Source organism: Hermetia illucens, chromosome 5 (genome assembly GCF_905115235.1).
Source record: "Hermetia illucens chromosome 5, iHerIll2.2.curated.20191125, whole genome shotgun sequence".
Lineage (NCBI taxonomy): Eukaryota > Metazoa > Arthropoda > Insecta > Diptera > Stratiomyidae > Hermetia > Hermetia illucens.
Window position 1 is genome coordinate 29,949 of NC_051853.1, and position 20,401 is coordinate 50,349.

The 20,401-nt window shown below is 37.7% G+C and overlaps 1 protein-coding gene across 12 annotated transcripts in view; it reads left to right on the forward strand.

The window, feature by feature from the left end:
• The first annotated feature begins 603 nt into the window (after nt 1-603).
• Nucleotides 604-20,401, forward strand: part of LOC119658310 (tensin) — a 62,257-nt gene continuing 42,459 nt past the window's right edge. For 6 of the 12 annotated variants that reach the window (XM_038065619.1, XM_038065623.1, XM_038065625.1 and 3 more), the window contains exons 1-2: nt 604-690; nt 7,935-8,813. In XM_038065619.1, coding sequence (XP_037921547.1) covers nt 619-690; nt 7,935-8,813 — 951 coding nt within the window. In that variant the 5' untranslated portion in view covers nt 604-618. Of the gene's footprint in view, nt 691-712; nt 1,136-7,680; nt 7,735-7,934; nt 8,814-16,346; nt 16,906-16,966; nt 17,091-20,204; nt 20,392-20,401 lie in introns of those variants that run through there. The other 6 variants (XM_038065624.1, XM_038065621.1, XM_038065622.1 and 3 more) reach the window with 6 other exon arrangements.

Sequence of the window (20,401 nt, forward strand, 5' to 3'; positions counted from 1 at the left end):
ACTCACATGACCTATACATAATCTGTGATATTAAATAAATGCCTGAGCTTAATATACTTACATAAAAATACTGTCTAAAGTACACTCATGACTATACGGATGAAAACTCCCTCTAAGTAAATTCTAGGAAGTTGATCTGCGAAACTGAATAAATAATAAATTTCTAATTTCTACGTTTAATCATTTGCTTTCCCTTTTATTTTGTAGAAAAGTCATATTCTGATTTCTTGAAGCAATTCAATATTTATCGAAGTTTGAGAAATAATTTCGGAGCTACAAATACACATATATGTATATTGAAATCGAATAATTTCTGTTAGAAAATTATATTATATCATCCTTCATGTTACTATATTAGGACTATTCGAAAATTAATTGAAACAACATGTATTTAGAATTTGTTACGACTTACCCGAAAACTTTACTTATGCCCGAAACGCATAACTTCCGGTTGCCCGGATGATTTTAACTGGAGAAGAGCACACTGGGCCTAATCCTGCGCACTGGCAGTTTAGCAATGAAAAAGAGAAACTCATGATTAAGAATAACTTAATTGACTTATGCTTGCGTTTCATCTAGTTCTTTACGACGTCAGATTAATAATCATTTAAGAAGTCAATGTTCGACTGGTTGGTCTGCTACGCACGAAGGTTCGTGGATTTGCCAGCCGCCGACGAAAGATATCGAAGCATAAGTGCAGTTTAGTGTACATTCAGTACTCGAGGCGTGTGGAACGAGTGTTGGGGGTGTTTATGCGGTTTCTTTTGTGATGGCAACTATACAATCAAACATATTCTGGGATAGGGAGGATTTGTGAATGATCTGAAATGATCGAAAAGTGGGCACGCGTGATCAGTTTGAAAATGAATGTATTATCGATTAGTAAAATACTGTCTTGCTGTGCGCACTTCCTCTTTGTTATAAATTTTATTCACTTGAATTCGATGCCAGATTAGAGACAATTTCATGCGGGTTGATCATCAGTTTGCTTAAAGTTGGACTGCTAACGAATTACAAATCGAATACATCTTGTGCAGTACAGACTCTTACTGAGACCACGGAACTGCAATGCAATATGCCCTGGTATTGTTTTCGATCGTCAAAGAAAAAAAAGAAATGTGAAAATAATCGAAATGTAAGTTAAATTTTCGTGATTCCTAGTGAATTGAAATCTCCAATTTTTCATTTATAAAGGATGGTAGCTTCTATCATCTTAACTGCTAACATATATGTTAAAATAATAGTGTCAGTGAAAACAATTTTGGGGGAAATGTTTACTTTGCTTTGAGTGCGCAATATAATAATTTAAGCAATATATTAATGGAACAAGTAATTTCTGCTCTCATCTAGTGGGTTCCGAAAAGAATCGATTGCGTAATACTAACAGTTCAGTTTTATTACTTACCAAACTGGATTAATAGTTATTATCAATCTCCTTTTGGCTTTGCAGCCCGTTAATAAAACTAAGGTAGAATGTGGTTCCACAATTGACACACCTTTCTTGTGGTTTTCGAAATATTCGAAATAGTTAATTTGAAAAAAAAATATATTTTGTATATCCTCGTACTCCGTCTGGAATGGAGTGTAGTCTTCTTCGCACACCCTGACAACGTAATCCGTTGGCATTTTATGCGATTCGTTCATAATTATGGTTTTTAGTTAATCGCTGTTGTTTGGATGTCTTTCAGCTACCTATTTTTTCAAATTAGCCCATAAATTTGATATGGAGTTCTGGAATCTGAATTTTGAGCAGGAGTGTCCAATACCTTGATACAATTATGAAGAAGCCACATCTTCGCCATATGCATTTCATGCTTTAGGCCGTTGCCCTGATAAAACTTAAATTTTAATTTATTATCACTTACGAACGCGAATTTCTTGGCATTATTTTGCAATTATTGATTTGTATCCGTGGTGTTTTCAATAAACGCCAACTCTTCTACATCTTTGCTAGGAATGCAACCCTACGTCACTAAAGAGAGTTTAAATAATTTCACGGTTGGAATAATGTTATGAATTTCCAGTGGTTTCAACGGCTTCCTTCATATTTTGCTTGGCCCAACGTTGTAGTACAGCATGATTTCATTTTCGTCACAATATGACGTCATCCCAAAATTAATTTGATGCAGAAATATGCATGGAAGCAAAAGATAGTTGTCTTTGAATATGCAACGCTGAAAGAAGTGTTTAGAGCAATTCTCGGTATGTATTTGTTCTTTTTTTAGTGCTTGTAATATTGACTGGTCTGGATGGCTCAAGTGGTTAGAGCCTTAGGCTGCCGTAAAGAAAGGTCGCGGTTCAAATCTCTCTGGTGGCAGAAGAAATTGTTATCGTGACTGGACGTCGGATACCAGTCGATTCAGGTTTGAATGAGTACCTGAGACAATTCAGGGTAATAATCTATAGTAGTAGTGTACCGTTACGGTGTTGAATGAAGTGCTCTAAGACACTTCAAGGCCCTGATTCAATATGGATTGTTACGCCATCGATTATTATTATTATTTCCGAGTTATCAGAATCTCGGCAGATGTCGGATTTGACCTAATACTAGCACAAAGTGTCAATCATTTAGGCTCGGGCGATCCTACCTAATTAAAAACTAAAGGGGCGCTGGTGGTGGCCGGTGGTAGTTCAATGGGGGAATCCGTCGAGAACTCCCCGCAACATCGAGCACGTCTGCAGAATGGGGTACTTCTGCATGGTTTGAACCAGACTGTGCGAAACTCCCAGGAGGGATTTAGGTACAATACCTGTAGCTGGTGATATTATGGGAACTACAACCACCCGCTCGAGACGCCAAATTTCTTTCATTTCCCGAGCCAGTGGCTCATAATTCACCTTCTCCTCTAGGCATTTCCGTTCGATATTGCAACATCAATTATATACGCGGAGCGACCCGTCTTGTCAACTGACAGTATGTCAGGCTTGGTATGTAGAGTATGGCGATCAGTCAGAACTTTCCGGTCTCAATACATGCCGCAAGCAGAACTACCAAGTACTGCTTGCGGCTCATATCGGTAAACCGGACATGTTCCCGTGATCAGCCCATGCTTGTATGCAAGGTTTTGATGGATAACCTTACAAACAACATTATGCGTGGTGATGTATTGCCCCGGTGCCATAATAGTACAGCCAGAAATGGGATGGTCCAACGTCTCTAACGCCGAACCACATATTCTGCACTGATCGTTCCCCACCCGTTCTTTCATGATGAGCTTTTTATAAGCTCGTGTGGCGAACACGCCGTCCTGAATGGCAAACATGAACTCCTCCGTCTCAGCAAAGAGCTCCCCAACACACAGTCATCTGTTCGACAAATGACTGCCAAAGACATTTCACGTGTTTACCGTGCATTGCCTTCGATTTCAATTCATCGATCCGCTCTTGGTTCGACTTCACCCCACTTAGAGGATTGAAAGATTGATCCTTCAAGTTAAGTGGAGTGAGCCCATAGTCTGCATGCAAGGGACTCGCCTGTTCTTTACTGTAGAAGTAAGCGCGCAGCGAGTCGACTTGGCGATGATGTTGTGCCGCCACGTCAACGACGCCCCCTGGTTCATCTGCTCCACGGCAGAATTTGGATGATGCCCTCGGAATTTGGAGATAGTTGTCCGTATTCGCCGCTGGACGTTGTTCAGTTCGGTCTTCGTCCACGGCAATATACCGAATGCATAAGCCAGTGAAAGGATAGCATATACATTCAATGCGTTTATTTTATTCTTCCCCCGAGAGATGAGATTTCAGTACCAGCTTTACACATCGCAGGAATTCGGACGGCAGAGCATCCTTCAGATCACCAACTCGAGCATGGGTTCCTTGCAGAATTCCCAGGTACTTGTAGAAGTCTGTCTCGGTCACAGTTTCGATATTGAGGTCACCAATGCTGTATCCGAGATGCGGCTCGTGATGACCTTTGCAGATGGCTTGGATTCGACACTTGTATAATCCAAACTCCATCCGAATATCACCGCTGAATATGTCTATTATTCGTAGCAGACTTCTAAGATGGCCGCCAGTACCAACATACAGCTTGATGCCATCCAAGTACATCAAGTGTTTCAGTTCGCACTTAGCACGTAGGCCATATTTTATTACAAAACCAATATTCAAAAGCAAAAATGAAAAATACTATATACTTGAGGTAGCACCATAAAAATGCATTATTCGCATCATCATAATGTCGACTTTTACAAGGTGAAGATATTTTTACAATTTCATCAGAAATGAAGTGTAAATTTGGTTAGCAGTTAATAATTCCATCTTATATGCTATGAGAACGGAAAGTGTTATATTTTTAGGCGCAGAAAGTTTAACCATTTTCATTAAAGTGCTGTCTGTGCTATATCATTAATATCAAAAACTAAAATCGATCCTTAACCTCTAGATGTACAACCCACTCCCGCTTCGATGTTTTCCGATTTTTTTTAGAATGATTAAATGAGCGAAAGGGGTGTCCTCGATGGTAATCATATTATAAGATTGAACATCTCGGGCCAACCTTATACCCCACGAACCCGATTTAAATGAGCTGACCCCGCTACCAAACTTAGCAGAAGCGAAAGAAAAAAGAGAAGATAAGCTGGTGTATAGCGAACTCGTTGGCTAGTATTTTATATTATTTTAAATGCAAATGCATTTACATCTTGATTCCTATGGCTATGAATGCTGATTAAGCTTCCTAGCAAGCATTCTAGCAGTTTAGTCGCACCACAGTACACATACTCATTTATGAATTATCCAGTCAGAAAAAATACGAATTTGATAACGAAAAAGATCCTTAATAAATTATTTCCATTCCACTTGAAGAAATATTTTGTGGAATGTACAAGTAGAAGTGGATTTCCTTTTATTTGCAGTGGTGCGCGTTTGTACTTTCTACGTGCGTATCTACTTCAATGGCAATAATTTCATATATACATTAGACAGTTCTTAAATACAGCAACAAAGCGCTTTCAATACGAAATCCAATTCTAACTGACGATCTTCCGACAAAAAACATATTGCCTGAACCATATGAAAGTATTCTATCTATAGAGAATACTCGAATTAGGTTAATGACCTTGCTACTTAATGTAATGGAGAAGATTTTGAATTTTGGTTCGATTTAGTTCAATAGTTTGAAATTATCGTTTGTTGGTCAGATAAATTTGAAAGTGCTTGATATAGGAAAACGGGAAGAGATGTTGTGTTAAATAGTATTTCAGTGCGATCATGATCAGAAAGCAGTATCATATCCGACAACATGCATATTTGCTGAAATTTTTCTTTCATCATATTTAGTCTTAAGAACCTATACAAATTCGTTCTAAAAATGTATAGTGAATTTTTATTTTCCCAATAAGGTTATATTTCAATCGTGTAAATCAGTGTAAATTTAAAACAATTTAGAATTTTCCTTTTAATTGAAAACGGCTTTCTTTTTCTCATCCCAAATATTCTTTTAATTAATATTTCGTCAACTGAGGATCTATTAGATATTGAGTAACAAAATCAGTCAGCTCATTAGTTCCAGTGGAAAGCACTTAAAAATGGATTGTGAATTTTTTCGATAAGGATTGAATAAATATTACTTAAAAAATTACTGCCTACTCATTGAATACAAAAGCTTCAGGGTAAAGATGGAATTGTTGGCAGGGGAGTTTGCGAACCACTAATTGATGTACAAATAATTGCGGTTAAAATGATGTACGAATGATAGGCGGGAATCCAAGGAAAGCGGGGGTTAATAATGGTATATTACCATATTTTAGAAATTTTCCAAAACTCCCACTTCATCCTAGAAGTACAGATCTTGACGTCAATATAACCGATAATACATAGATAATTCTGGAATGCTTGAAGGGAATCCAACCATTTTTACCAAAGTTATAGAAGTTTCGTATTTGATATGAATTGATTGCATTCTAAGTTGTGTATGATATCTTCATAAATTAATACATCAATACTACAATAAAGTGGGTTCATATGAACGGAGACCGCATTTATTTTTCCTATTTTTGTTTTTTTTTTGTTGTTGTTTGTACATCAGCATCAATTACTTGAAATCAACATATAGTATATGCATATATGTATATGCTATTGAGATTTGCGAGTAGTATCCAATTCAGATGGATATAACGTATTTATATGTACGTTATTTCAGCGGTATTCAATTTAGGAAGAAATGATACCATGCGAACTGGTTGCTAGCTTATACTACTGCGATGTTTAAACGCATTCTCGACAAACGTATTGACGACATCGTTGAAGTAATAGTAAATTAAACCGGAATTCCCAAGAACTGCGGAACTACTGATGCAATGCACGCTGCTACACGGTTACACGGGAGAGGCGATCTCGAGCAAGTTGTTCAAAAATGGAATGATCGCCTCATGTAACATGGTCTTAAACTGATGCCATTTTTTATGATCACGTCGATCAACGAACATCTCAAATTGAAAATCTACCCCCTGTCTCCCTCTATGGTTGTGAATGTTGGCCAACTGTAGAAAGGAATGAATGGCCTTTGCCAGAGAGAGTCGTCTTCATGTATTTCGCACTGACGAGAACATTGACTTGCCAAGATTGGTCTGAACATCAAAGAAGATGGGAAGCTACCAAAAGGCAGGGGGAAAAACGATGACTTGATAGACTGGATTGTCATATGAGAACTTCGCCACTCTATCCAGATCAGGCGTTTGACCAAGCAAAATGTCGAAACTGCTGAAAACAAACCGATTCTGCATCTGAACAGGACAAGGCCGAAGAAAAAGACCTTAACGGTCGCTATTTTTTCAGATGGTATGCTTAGTTTTCCATTTGCTAATTGAGAGATTGACCGTCTGTGTACTAGACAGTTCTGGCTCTGTACTCCTCATGTCGTGGTAAATAACATCCCTTACCATCATTTTCACCAACTTGTTTGTCTAAAAAGTTCAGTTTGGTAAGCTTCCTACAATTTTGGAGGGAATCAAAACTATAATTCTCATAGGTGGAGTACGCTCGATCGTGTAAGGTTTCTACTGCGACTGACTAAAGCCTTATATTATAATTGAAACTGCAGCCTACATAATCAGTATGGAGGAGTTTTTTATGAAAGCCTAGATACACTCCCAATATCATTGTATTACCTTGTATTAACTATGACGTTTCGCAATTACTCCACCCTATACAGCTTGGCTTCATGCCCGATTCGCTCACCAAAAATCGTGCATCCCGAAGGTACGTTTGGAATTGGCCGATACAAGATAAGCTGCCATGCAAAAATCGATGTTATTATGGCAATAAACCCAAATCTATAGGTTAACGAGTGCCCAAGGTATTATACAAACTGGCTGGTAAGAAGTGCGTGTTATAACGTAAACAAATTCCCGATGCCTATGATATCATACGTTGGCACAAGTGACTCACTATTCCCCACATTAAAGTTTTTAATTATTATGTTATAAATTCAGTCTCTAAAACAATACTATTTAAAAACTGAATACATGTAAATATAACGCTCATATATCTAAGTGCGATGTGCACAGATCGATTGTTTGTAAATGAATTGATCGCCGTTAAGAACTAGTTTTTGTCATTATCATTAATTTTAGCTTGTGGTGCGGCTTTAGTGGTTTCTCAACTGAGGTACAAAGATACCTTATAACTTCTCAGCGCTATTGATTTTCATTATTTGCCTTGGCTTGAGAAAATATTGTGCTCCTTGAGTGTTTTATGAAATTCTTCACTCACTCAACTGCTCCAATTTTAAGAGTAATTTAGTACAGACTTATCGCTACCTTACCAAGTTACCTTAGCAATGTGAAAAATAAAGGCGACAAGATATTGTCTATTATTAAATTTTAAGCCGAAATATCTTAATAATTGCCAATAAAAATGTTCAATCAGTTAGGATGATAATTTTAATTTGTGATAATATACTTTAACCAGATGTATTTATGTTTTTTTTTCAGCTGGATCACCAGGAGCATAATTCTCTATTATGTGCTGGACAAAATAATGACGTGACTGCAAACGAGGAAACATCAAGAAAAGGAGAACCTGTTCAAAGTATTCTGGTCAAGAATGGAAAAAGTAAAAAGCCTTTTTCTTGCTCATTTGAACGAACAAGGAAATATATCAGTGGAAAAACTATTTCGGGACTATCGACTTCAACTCTTCTCGAACAGTCAAACAACCAGGAGTTACTTAGCGAAAGTAATGAGAATAATGAAATTTTATCCCAACGGAATTATAAGGGTAAAATATGCTCCCAAAAATTAGACACGTCCAATATCCCTGCAATTGATGGCAATTCGAAGAAAAGAGTAATTGCTTCACATTCAAATAATGTGAGAAAAGAGGACAATTTACCGAGAAACTGTCGACAAGGGAGGTCTGACGAAACAAACAATTCGCTTAATAATCGAGAAGAAAATCCTAGCAACTATGATGAAATTCTTTTCAACGATTTTTCGGGAACTCTTCGAGCTAGTGAAAATGATGAAAATAGAAGCAAATTCACTTGTAACAACGACTTAGAATTAGAATCGATTGTATCTTCGCTTGGTCAAAACACTTCTTCCATCAATTCCCGTAGAACACGTAATGAAACATGGGCAGGAAACAATGAAAATTGTTTGAATTTTAACGAAAAAATGAAAGAAAGTAATTTCCGCAATGGTGAACCTCCAGAAAGGCGTTTCAAATTAACGGAACACAAATTCCGTCCGCAGCTGTTTTACGACGGAAAACGATGCCAATTATGTCACGATATACTTACTAAAGAAATCTCTGCATTCAAATGTCTGGATTGTGAGCTGACCTGCCATGGAATATGCTTGGAATTGCTGGTGAGTTTTTGTACTTTGGCTTTTTTATGATATTACATGTTGAGATAGACTATTTTACATAAAGTATTTTAGAAATACATTGAAATATGAAGCAAACTTCATCAAAGGATTATTGTATCAAAAGTAGAAAGTGCAATGGAGTATTAACATATATTAATCAAAAGTAAAGATAACTGAAAAACATATTTCTTGGACTACAAGTAAAAGTATGCACTGTGATTCAGAAATCGAATTTTGTTGTAAAAATTCGGCAATAAAGGAATACTTTCATTTCAATACGATTACTCTCAATCTTTTAGGAGAAATCTCCTGACTTTTCTTGAATGAAGTCGATTTATTGTGGTTCTATTACCACATCTGCCGTATCTAATTTCCTTAGAAACGTCTGAAAATTTTGCCGTAAAAGTATGAAGCACCAAGCATGGGGTGAACGATGCATGCACAAAATTAATATTGGCATTTTCTTTGAAGCACTTTGTATTATTACTTCGAATATCTGTTGAAGGGCGGCAAGTGACAGCTCTTCTTGCTGAAAGGCTTATGCACCGATATGTTGCTTTCAACAAGTGTTAGTCTGAATGTCAGTTTGTTCCTCGATAGAATCCTACATTCAGTACAATGGACGCCTATATTTTACCAATGAGGACGTGGTCAATTTGGTTGACGGTATATGCGTCTGGTGATTTCCGGCTCTCTACTGCTGGCGAAGTCAATTAATCGTTAGTTGTTATGATTGCACCCCTCATGAAGGCTGTGTCTTCCAGTAGTTTACCGATGCCAGCTCTCGTTTCCGATTTTCACATTCATATCCTCCAGTATATTGACATCGTTTGTTGGGAGTGAGTCAAATAGTGTCTTCGGGCGTGCATAGAACTCGTCCCTCTCTGCATCTTCCTTGGCTTCAGTCGGGGCGTGCACGGTGATGCGCCAGAGGTTGAAAAAACGATGCCTGATGCAAATCGTACATAGCCTTTCGTTGATAGGTTTGAAGTTGATGACGTGCGGTTTGAACTGTTTACTCACTATAAATGTAACTCCTAACTCCTTTTGACCCGATGGTTTGCCACTTTTGAAAATTGTGTGTGAATTCATATCACTTATTTCGTTACCAATCGAATCTGTTTTCTGGACTGCAATCATGCTCAATTTGTAAATCTCAATCTGTTGAAGGATGGTTTTCGCGGCCCCCTGGTTTGTTCAGGGAGCGTACATTCCACGTTTGCTTGGTCGTCGTCGTCTATCCGTCCAATTCCGAGGCAAATGTTCCAGGTTTCTTGACATGGAGTGGATGGGTTGCCAGACCATCGCAGTACCCGGTAAAAAATTGTGGAAATACACATGAATTGCTAGCTTAAGTATACTTACAATTAAATTAGGTTGTGGGAAGCTGCTAATTTCATCGAAATTGATATCGTAGATTTCATTGAATTTTTTCGTCTATGCTCCTTTTGATTGAAAAAAATTAATATTGTCCTATTATAATTTTTTTTTATTTGCCGCCCACAAAACTATGTACCGTATGTACTCGTAACTTTGTTTCCTTCGTACATTGACCAAAAAATTAGCTACAACTAAGATTGTGCAGATTGGCTTTTCCACAACTCGTACTAAAGTTCTGAAGATATCGAAATGCATATTGAATAATACACATATGTATGGGCCTAAATCAATTCTCTAATTTCCTCCAAAATGAGAAAGTATTTCATTCCACTCGTTCCCTTAAAAAACACATTCCGGTTCCGTCCCCATATTGACTTGGAATCGCGCTGATATCTATGATACTTGAGTATCCAAATCTGAACTCATTTATCGTCCACAGTTGATACCCAACTCTGTAATTGTTCTGCTTTTCCCGGGGTTCCTAACTTCAACCAGCGACGCCAGCCAACTTTCATATCGGTTTAAGCGTTAGTTTAGTTCATATTGACATGGTTTAAGTCGGTTTCAATTTCGACCGTGCCACCACAATTACCTGCTGTGAACGTATGTGATAGTGCTGTTAATAAAAAAGTGTAATGTGCTGTCGAAGAACCATCTATTATTGTTAACCAATCTTGCCGACAATCTTTTTTAATATGCAAAACTGTATCTAAGCTTTAGTAAAACATGGGGATCATTAATGCGTTCGCCTATGTATGGATTTACAGTTAAGAAATGGCAGTGATATAGGCTTTTGCTGTAATTTAGTTGACATTGCTAACATTACCATATGATGAAGTAGTATTGACATGCTTCATATATCGATGTACTCATTTAGATATGGCGTTGAACAATATCTATGTACATTTGCGATTGCGCTCTGAGTAAAAATAGAATCAGATAACCTGTCAGTTCTTAGCGCATGCGCGTAGGCTATAACAATGTATACATTTCTATATCCGCATCGTATTATATCTTTGCGTTTCAATTAATGGGAGCGTGTGACTATGTAAATGAGATATGTATGTATATGCAGTTGAAATTCTAGTGAATCCAAAAAATATAGACAAAGCATACTTTTTGCTTTATCCTGACGTTTTCACTTCAAAACAATCTACTATCCAATTGATTAGAATAAGCTATCTTGTTTGGAATTTGGAAAGCTTTCGAAGCGAAGAGTCTCGGCGAGTAATCGCAATGGTTTTTAAGCAGAGAAAATTAGCGTTAATGATTTTAGTAGAGTCAAGATCTAGATGAGCAATGCTCTATATTTTCACATCATTATTTCCCAATCGTGAAGCAAACACGAAGCACACTTCTATTCATGTAAAATATAGAAAGCAATAACTTGTCTGGTTGTTTGCTTACTTTAAGACATCTTCCATTTTTTTCATAAACAAACAAGAAAAGCCCTCTAGGCCCGCATTCCCCCAACTTCCGATTTCCAATTTGTTCTACCCACTTTAATTCACTTTATAGATATGTTGCAGCTCTTACATCACCAAGCTAATACATTTTAGCCCTTCTTTATTTAACATAATAAGGTGCCTGAATTGTTCTGCCCCTAAGAAAGCCTAAAGGATCAGATTTGTTAAAATCGACTAAATGAAGTCCTAAATTTGATCTATATCAGAGCCCCATAGCACGGGTCGATTCAGACGGGTTAAGATATTGGTGTGTTTACATTAAGTGACACGACATGGGAGGGAAATTTCGATAACGTAAAGTATTTTTCTCGAAAATTTTGTGATGACCGCCTACGCCGCTGTGAGAATAATTACCTTGCCCGAAGTGTTCCGTCAGGCAGCGGCTGGAGCAAAATATTCTCCTTGAAAATGTAATATCTTAAACACACATCGTGTCTGTCATGCTACGGCATACATAGGTAAGGTACATCCGCACATGCCGCCTACACAATGAAAACATCTGGGATAGTTATTCTTTCGGCTGATTGTAGGCAATTGCACCATCTTTATCTTTTATAAAATAATCCCTTATCCATGCGATGCGCGATGATATTCAAGATACCTGAGGAAATTGTTTGGCATGTATTGTGTCGAGACTGTGTCTATAATTTATCAAGGTCGGTTTAAGTTTCGTTGCTGAAAGGCCAGTTATGCAGCCTCAATATAAATATTATCGGACCAATGTATATATATATATATATATATTAGGTTGTTGCAAATGAAATGTCGGATATTTGAGTAAAATTTCAAAAAACTATAACTTTTATGAAAATTAATTTTATTAGTCAAAATAAGAACCAGCAGCTTCAATGCACTTCTCCCAACGAGATACAAGGGCATTTATTCCAGTTCCGTACAAGTCTGGGTTTCTAGAGCTAAGAAATTCTTCAAAGGCACTTTTGACAGCTACTTCATTGCTGAATTGTTTCCCCGCCAAAAAGTGATCCAAATGCTTAAAAAAGTGGTAGTCGGTTGGCGAGAGGTCGGGTGAATATGGTGGATGAGGAAGAGTCTCATATCGTAATTCATTTAATTTTTGGACCGTCATTCTGGAAACATGAGGTCGGGCGTTATCATTGAGCAGTATCACTCCATCTCTGTTGACCAATCTAGGCCGCTGAACACGTAATTTCTCGTGCATTTCATCAAGTTGGGCACAATATTTCTCTGCATTAATTGTTTCACCACGCTCCAAAAACGAATAATGAATAATTCCAGATGCAGACCACCAAACAGTTACCATTACCTTCTTCGGGTGAAGGCTCGGTTTTGGCATGTGTTGTGGAGGCTGATCGGCATCTAGCCATTGCGCTGATCTGCGACGGTTGTCGTACAATATCCACTTTTCATCGCATGTCACTATTCTGCGCAAAAAGGGATTGTTCCTGTTGCGGTTGAGTAGAGAACTGGATATTTCCATTCGCAGCGCCATGTTTTGCTCGTTGAGTTCATGCGGAACCCACTTAAGCTTCTTCACCTTTCCAAGCTGCTGTAAGTGCCGAGATACTGTCGAATAGTGTACGCCTATTTTCTCTGCAATGTCACGAATCGATGATCGGGGATCAGATTCCACTATCAAACGCAACTCGTCGTTGTCGATCGATGGTCCTGGGTGTCCACGAAGTTCACTTTGGAGGGTCATGTCGCCTGATCGGAATTTTTCGAACCACCGCTGTGTCGTTCGTTCGTTTGCTGCGTCAGCTCCAAATGCTCTGCAAATGTTTCTGGTTGCCTCCGCTGCGTTGTGACCAAGTTTAAATTCATATAGAAAAAGTAGACGTTTTTGACTCCCTTTCATGCTTTTTTCTTTGAGTTTTACTTGGAACTTCAATGACGATTGAAACTGAAATGACTCCTTGATCGAACAAACGACTATTTATACTCAATTATCCCATACCACCAGAGTCACCTTGCGGCAGTTTTAAACATTAAAATCATAACTAACTTCACTTCATTGAAAAATCCGACATTTCATTTGCAACAACCTAATATAACGCAGGTTTGAGGAGAGGGGAATAGAAAAGAAGTTTGACTAAAAAAAAGGATAATAGTCGAGCCGGCATAACATTCTCCTCAGACTCGTCCACCCCGGAATGGGGAAGAATACTGGCAGGAATAGCAAGAATACTCGTGATACAATACTATTGATAAGACCGCGAGTGAGAAGAAATCAGATGCAATAAACATGAATTAATTTTAGCAACTACACATTTGTTGACTTCATCTGTCAATTGACTGGCTTTGCTCAATATCCTGAAATATTATAGAAGGAATTTATATGCACTACTTACCACCATTTGTGTATGAGAAGAAAATTTTAAAAGGAGGATTCGAATCTAATCTTTAGCCTCGTATTATATTTGTTGAGCCAACTTATTTTTAGCTATACATTGCTAATCCGCAGGATGATGATCCGGTTCAACCTTCCTATTCAATGAAAGAAAAAATTGTTAGCGGTGCAATGGAAAAAATTGCTAGCGGTGTAATGGAAAAAATTCCTAGCAGCCATGATGGTTATGTTGTTTTCGCCTTTGTGCTTGTCTCCACTACTGAAGGCTTATCACTTGCACAACATCATGTGTGATGATAATGAAACTGAAGCGCACTCTCATTAAAAATAAAAAAATGTGGGCAAACCAGTAGTGTTGATGTGGTCCTGGATCCATTATATGGATGGTCTATACTGTAAAAAGAGGTGAACACTGACTGTGGACTGATTTCACTGCAGTTATAGTGACGAACTTATTGTGGTCGGCCGATAGAAACTCTATTTTATTCAGATTTAACCGCAGGTTGTGTTACTTGAGACAATCATTGCAAATTTAAACCAATTGTCAGAGAAATATTGTTGTACGAGGGTAGGAAAACATCTGCACAGAACACTGTGTAAAACGCTTAGCGTAGAATGCCACCCGTGAGAATAGCCCATGACGCGAAAGAAGAGGAGTGGCAGAAGGGCACTTCCAGGAGTCAGTGCCATATACCGCCATTTCGACCGTCGCGTTTATCCCGGAGGAAACCGGCTTCAAGGTTAGTTTCATTAAAGCTAATGGGTAATATCACACGTAGCAATTCACTTCGCCTGTTGGTTTTGGAATGTCAACAATGGGTAAGTCAGATGACTTGCCTCGTTGGTTTCGAAAGTGGCTGTTGTTGCTTATTTCTGAGCCTTACCATTCGATATACTATATCGTATTTCGAGCACAAAATGCGGTAGATGTCTTGGTCGATAAAGATGACATAGATGGGGACGATGCTTCTCCACAAGCAACGGTAGCGGCGTTGGTTGAGGTTTTTGGTTAGTCAATACATACCTTACCATTACAAGTGCCTAGTTTTTCGTAGAACTTCTTGTAGGGCGCAGCTCGACTAAAAGCGATTGCTTTCTTTACGTTCCACTTAGTATTCTTGCATATTTACCACTGGGCAGCGCTTTATCGGCGAAGCACTTATAATAGAGAGAATCCTTCCGAGGGCCTTTCTTTGGACATCGTTGTTCTACAGCCAAGCTTATAGTTGCATAGATGGTGATCTTGGCTCGATTCGATGTTTCTACAACACTCGTAATAGTCGGCAAGCGCTTGGACAAGTTCATTTCGTCTGTTTAATGAACTTGTAACGAGCTGGTGCGCATCTCAGGTTGTTTCACTGGGCAGCAATCGACGGTCGATGTTAAGGTGCATAGCGTACAATCTTTCTGTCGGTAGCGATGAGGAATGAGAGAAAGCAAGAGTTGAGTCGATCTGTGTCTTCTGTAGCAGCTATAAAATTTTGAATGCGGGGAACACATAATTGTTGGATCTGTTGACAAAAGTGGCGGAACATCAGTTAGAACACCAGACAGATTTCCTAATGAGTTTCCAATTTAATGCATTTCTCACATCTAGGGCAATTACAACTGCTGATACCACATCATTCGTGAGATGCATTTCCGGCTAGTTAGTGCAGTACGTTCTTAAATGCGAGCAGTAATAAAATTTTCGTTAATTTTATGATTCAGTTAAAAAACTCTCTCAAATGGCCTTTACGGATCGAATCATATGTACAATTGTGAAACTTTTCACGAATTTCAATGAGAAATTGTTTCACTCTAAAATAACATAGTATGAAAGGATTGTGCTGAAGTGGACGAAATATCGTACCAGGAGATTGTATACGAGTAGAATAAATATAACCAGTTTTGTGCATGTCTGGAGAAGATTTGCATGAACCGCCGCTTTATTTTCATTCTTGTTATGAAGGGTTACATATTGCATTCTTTCATAATACTAAGTTTAGGAGCGATAAATATTTAGTACCGAATTTGATGTGATTTGACTACTTTTATTAATTACCTCAACTATTGCTACCAATTCTTATCAAATTATCTTTCTGATCCCCCGCCTCCTCCTGGTCGCGATTGAGGTCAGGGAATTCTCAAAAACTGAATTTGTCATACTGAATAGACTATCAGCGGAACTGCTGCGGGTTATATTTTCAGACACGTGTAAAAGGCACAACCAACACCTGGCTTTCAACACCATGTGTGCAAATAGCACTAAAGATTTTATTCAAGAATGTAAAATTTTTGACCTATTCTAGAATAAATTGGGGACTTTCATGATAAATCTTTTATTGTATAAGTAATGTTTCACGATCGTCGCCAACGCCAAGATTTCTCCCCAGGAAAATCTTGCTGAATGAACAAACCAGTGATCATGATCAATAAATAAGTCACATACGTACGCTTTGTTGTGGGCGAGAGGCGCGCAGTTACTTGCATCCATGGTTGTATATTCCTAAAGTCTAAACAGATGCAGATGAGAAGCGATGCTGCTATGTGTTTTGTCAATTGTGTAGTTGTGTGTTAGATCATCGGCGGTGCGCGGGATGGCTGGAACTAATTTACAAGTTGTCGAGATAGTGTGATTGCTAATATTCTGTACAGTGTTTAAAGCTCAGCGACGTAACTACTAATTTGTAAGCCTCGCGAGATCTTTTTGCAAATTTTGTGTTTATATATGTATAAGCGTGAGTGTGGTCATATTGAGTTTACGCTTCGTTGCCAAATAACTCACGGTTGAATGTTAAATAAAATAATAGCTCACTCGCGAACCAACATTTACGCTTTATTTCCTGCTCACCGATGTTTTAAAAAAAGGGAAAACGGGTAAAGTGGAGTGCATATAATATATATGAATGTGAATGAAAACCTTCCAAAGGCTACGGTAAATATAAGAAAAAGTGCCATGGAAATAAGTGTTTAATTTTATTAATTGGACCAAACAGCTGTCAAAAATGTGTTTGCAGTCGATACCTGGATGTTTGGCGCTCGCTCGGTTCGCAGTGATAAGCTCATAACTTATATGAAATGGATTTACCAAAAGATTTTCTGGAATGTCGATATGGATCGGTAATAACTTATGAATACAACGCTTATTAAATACAATAACGGCTACAGCTGCAAAGTGGTAGACTTGCTTCAATTAAAAAATTTCTTACCACCAAAATGTTGGCTCTATATCAATCAAATTGCAATTCTATCAAATTAATAACTTTGTATTTCAATTGTTTTCTCGAATTAGGTCTTTAATTTAATATTCACTTATGTATGATAAATTAAGATCTTGCAAATCTCCGATAATTTTCAAGTAGTTATAATTGAACTGAAAGCAAGTTTGAATGTTGTTTGCTTGTAGTTTGAAGACAAATTGATAGACAGTAGTATTGTTTGAGCACCAATCTGCCCGCTTCTCGGGTTATCGAAGCTATCAGATGTTAGCCTGCAATTATCGAGTTATGTCGGTATTGTATTTAATGGGCTATCTATAACTAAATTTACTTTATGTAGGTTTCCAAACCACAGCGAATCACTTTATCTTTAGATGTTCTACTTAGGTCTAGTCGACACATCCACAGATGTGTATCTATGTACGTATAATCCTAATCTAGTATATGACCTTTAAGGCTGTTTTATATTATACTAAGCACACACGAGCAACCAGGTTGCCAACCATGCTGCAACATATTTGCCACAAACCATACAACCTAATTAGCAACTTTATAACATTCTAAAATCTTGAGGTGTAAAGTCCGCGTGATGAGTGATTGTTGTTGCTTTGCTATACTGTGGTTGCAAGCAAAACTGCAAACGACGCTACACATAGTACGATTTGCGACTTGGTTCCCAACCTGACGCCCCGCCCACAAATATAATTTGTTTTAGCGTTCTTGTAACCGTTGCTGAAACTTAAGCCAGCAACCACAATTTGCATTCAGATGTGCAATTTTTAAAATATTAAAATTGGTTCACTGCCTGCCTGTCTATCACAACGGGGTTCACCATATATGCAAAGGAGATGTAACCTGACGCCCCGCCCACAAATATAATTTCTTTTTAGCGTTCTTGTAACCGTTGCTGAAACTTAAGCCAGCAACTACAATTTGCCTTCGGACGTGCAATTTTTAAAACATTAAAATTGGTTCAGTGTCTGTCTGTCTATCACACATACTTTTCCCCAAAACGCATATAATGAGTGATATAAATTTACGCGGAGTTTAAAGGGGTTCACCATATATGCAAAGGGGATGTACAATTTTTTCCAACCAATGTACCCGTATGGGGTATCAATGAAAGTTCTCAATTCAATTTCCAAAATAGCTTTTAGTTTCGGCGCAAATTGCAGAATGGGTGGACGGGAGGTTAACATTTGCAAACTTAAATTGAGATAGGACTCATTTTCGGAAACTATCCAACCCAAAAATCTGAAAAAATGCGGGGCGATGTGCCTATATAAAATCTAGACCCCAAAATATATCTGGTTCCGAAATTTGCTCAAAAAACTTAATAACAGTATGGTACCAGCTTTTTCAAATTGACCATGAAACTCCCTTAAGTTCATCCTAGGAGTACGATGATAGAATCGTGCATAGTACTGGAAAATTTTGTGGCTATTAGTGTCAAAGTTAGAGCAGTTCAAAATTATCGATTTCGCGCGAGTTTACTGCATCTTAAGCCATGTAAATAAAATGTTGACGACTTAATTACCAAGAATAATTGACATACGAGTGATATTCTAAAGTCCCAGATAAAAGTAAGTTTTCGTATCTATTTTAGGTGAACTTCTTCGTAATTGCTAATAATGTTGCACTGTTAGTGTGAAGTTGACTATTATAAATTATGTTCTTTCTAGATAAATGGCTTTTTAGCAAAGAGTGGGCTATTGGGAACACAAAGCCCTTCATACCTATATCTGTTTTAGGTGAACTTCTTCGCATTTGCCATGCATATGAAGTTGACTAATATTAATACAGAAATTTCCGGATCAAGTTATTTACGTAAAGGGCTCTTTAAAAAATAGTGCGTAATTGAATTTCTAACTATGTACACTCGGAACTGTTATGTATTCAAAGTTCTTCACATAAAGAAATACGAAACCTTTCATACTTAAAGCGTCCAGCTTCTGGTTTCCCGACTTCTTTTGTTAAGGCCTTGTGTAATACGAAACCTTATTGAACACGATTTTTTAGACCGTTTTGCAACATAGAGCATGCTACAAATTTCTGGTACGGAAATCTCGATAATTTTTCGCCATCATTGGACACTAGTTGATAAAATACTCTTCGGGAACATGTTTTAGTTTCTTCTTATTATTCTGCTGATTTGATACAAGTACTCATTCGCGGCTGAATCGACTGAAGTTCGACTTCTAGTCACAAATCTCTCTGTGATTTGGGCCACGACTTATCATTGCGATAGCCTAGTGCTCTAACCATTAATCCATCCAGTCACTTGTTGTCTCTTAGCTTCTAATAGAAGAATTTAGTATATCCTCAATTTGTTTCTCAAAATTAATGTGTAAACAGTCTGTCCTATAACAAAGCATCAATGTTTGATTGCTCAACAGTTACATTCAAAGTTAGGGTTGGTATCTGGTGAGGACACCTAAAAAACAGTATGACAAAATGCGATTCACTTGATAGACGCGATTCCCTCACATCGTAATACGAATTTTTACGGAAGTTTACTCTTCCAAAAAGGAAAAGGGGATGAAGAAAAGGATATAACTAACACGGAAAGCGTTCTGCTTGTCCGCGCCTATCTATTTACAAAATTAACTTGCTGTATTCGTAGCTGGCTCGACGAGTCGTTATTAAATCGCAAATAAAAATCTATAAGTCGAATCTTTGAATTAGAAGTAAAATAACAGACTGACAGGGAAACGAACAGGGATCCACAAAACAAGGATTTGTACTCTATTAAAAAAAATCTTTGTTGTGGATGTGTGCTAACATCGATTGGAAATAACTATTTACTTAGCGACGGAGGTGGAAGTGGAAGGAGTGATGAGAAAATTTGAATAGCAATCTGCGAAAGTAATAAAAAGCTTAAAATAGTATAAATGTTTCTTCGGGGATTTCAAGTGGCAATTATAGTCACCTGCCATTTATCGCTCCCATATATGGCAGTCTGGGAGTTTTCGATCAAATGCAAAAAGGCGAACGAAAACATTGTCTTTTTTTCGGCAGCTTAATAACGTTCTATTTCAAATTGTTTAGAATCTAAGATTTGCTTCTTAGTAAGCACTCAAAAAACTTTATATTTACTCTATAATTTGCCCAAAGGATAATCGATGTGACCTACGGCGCAGTACAATCTAATTTGTATAAATACATGAATAAAGGAAATCAAACGAAATAAGGATAGTTTGGTGGTTTGGAAGC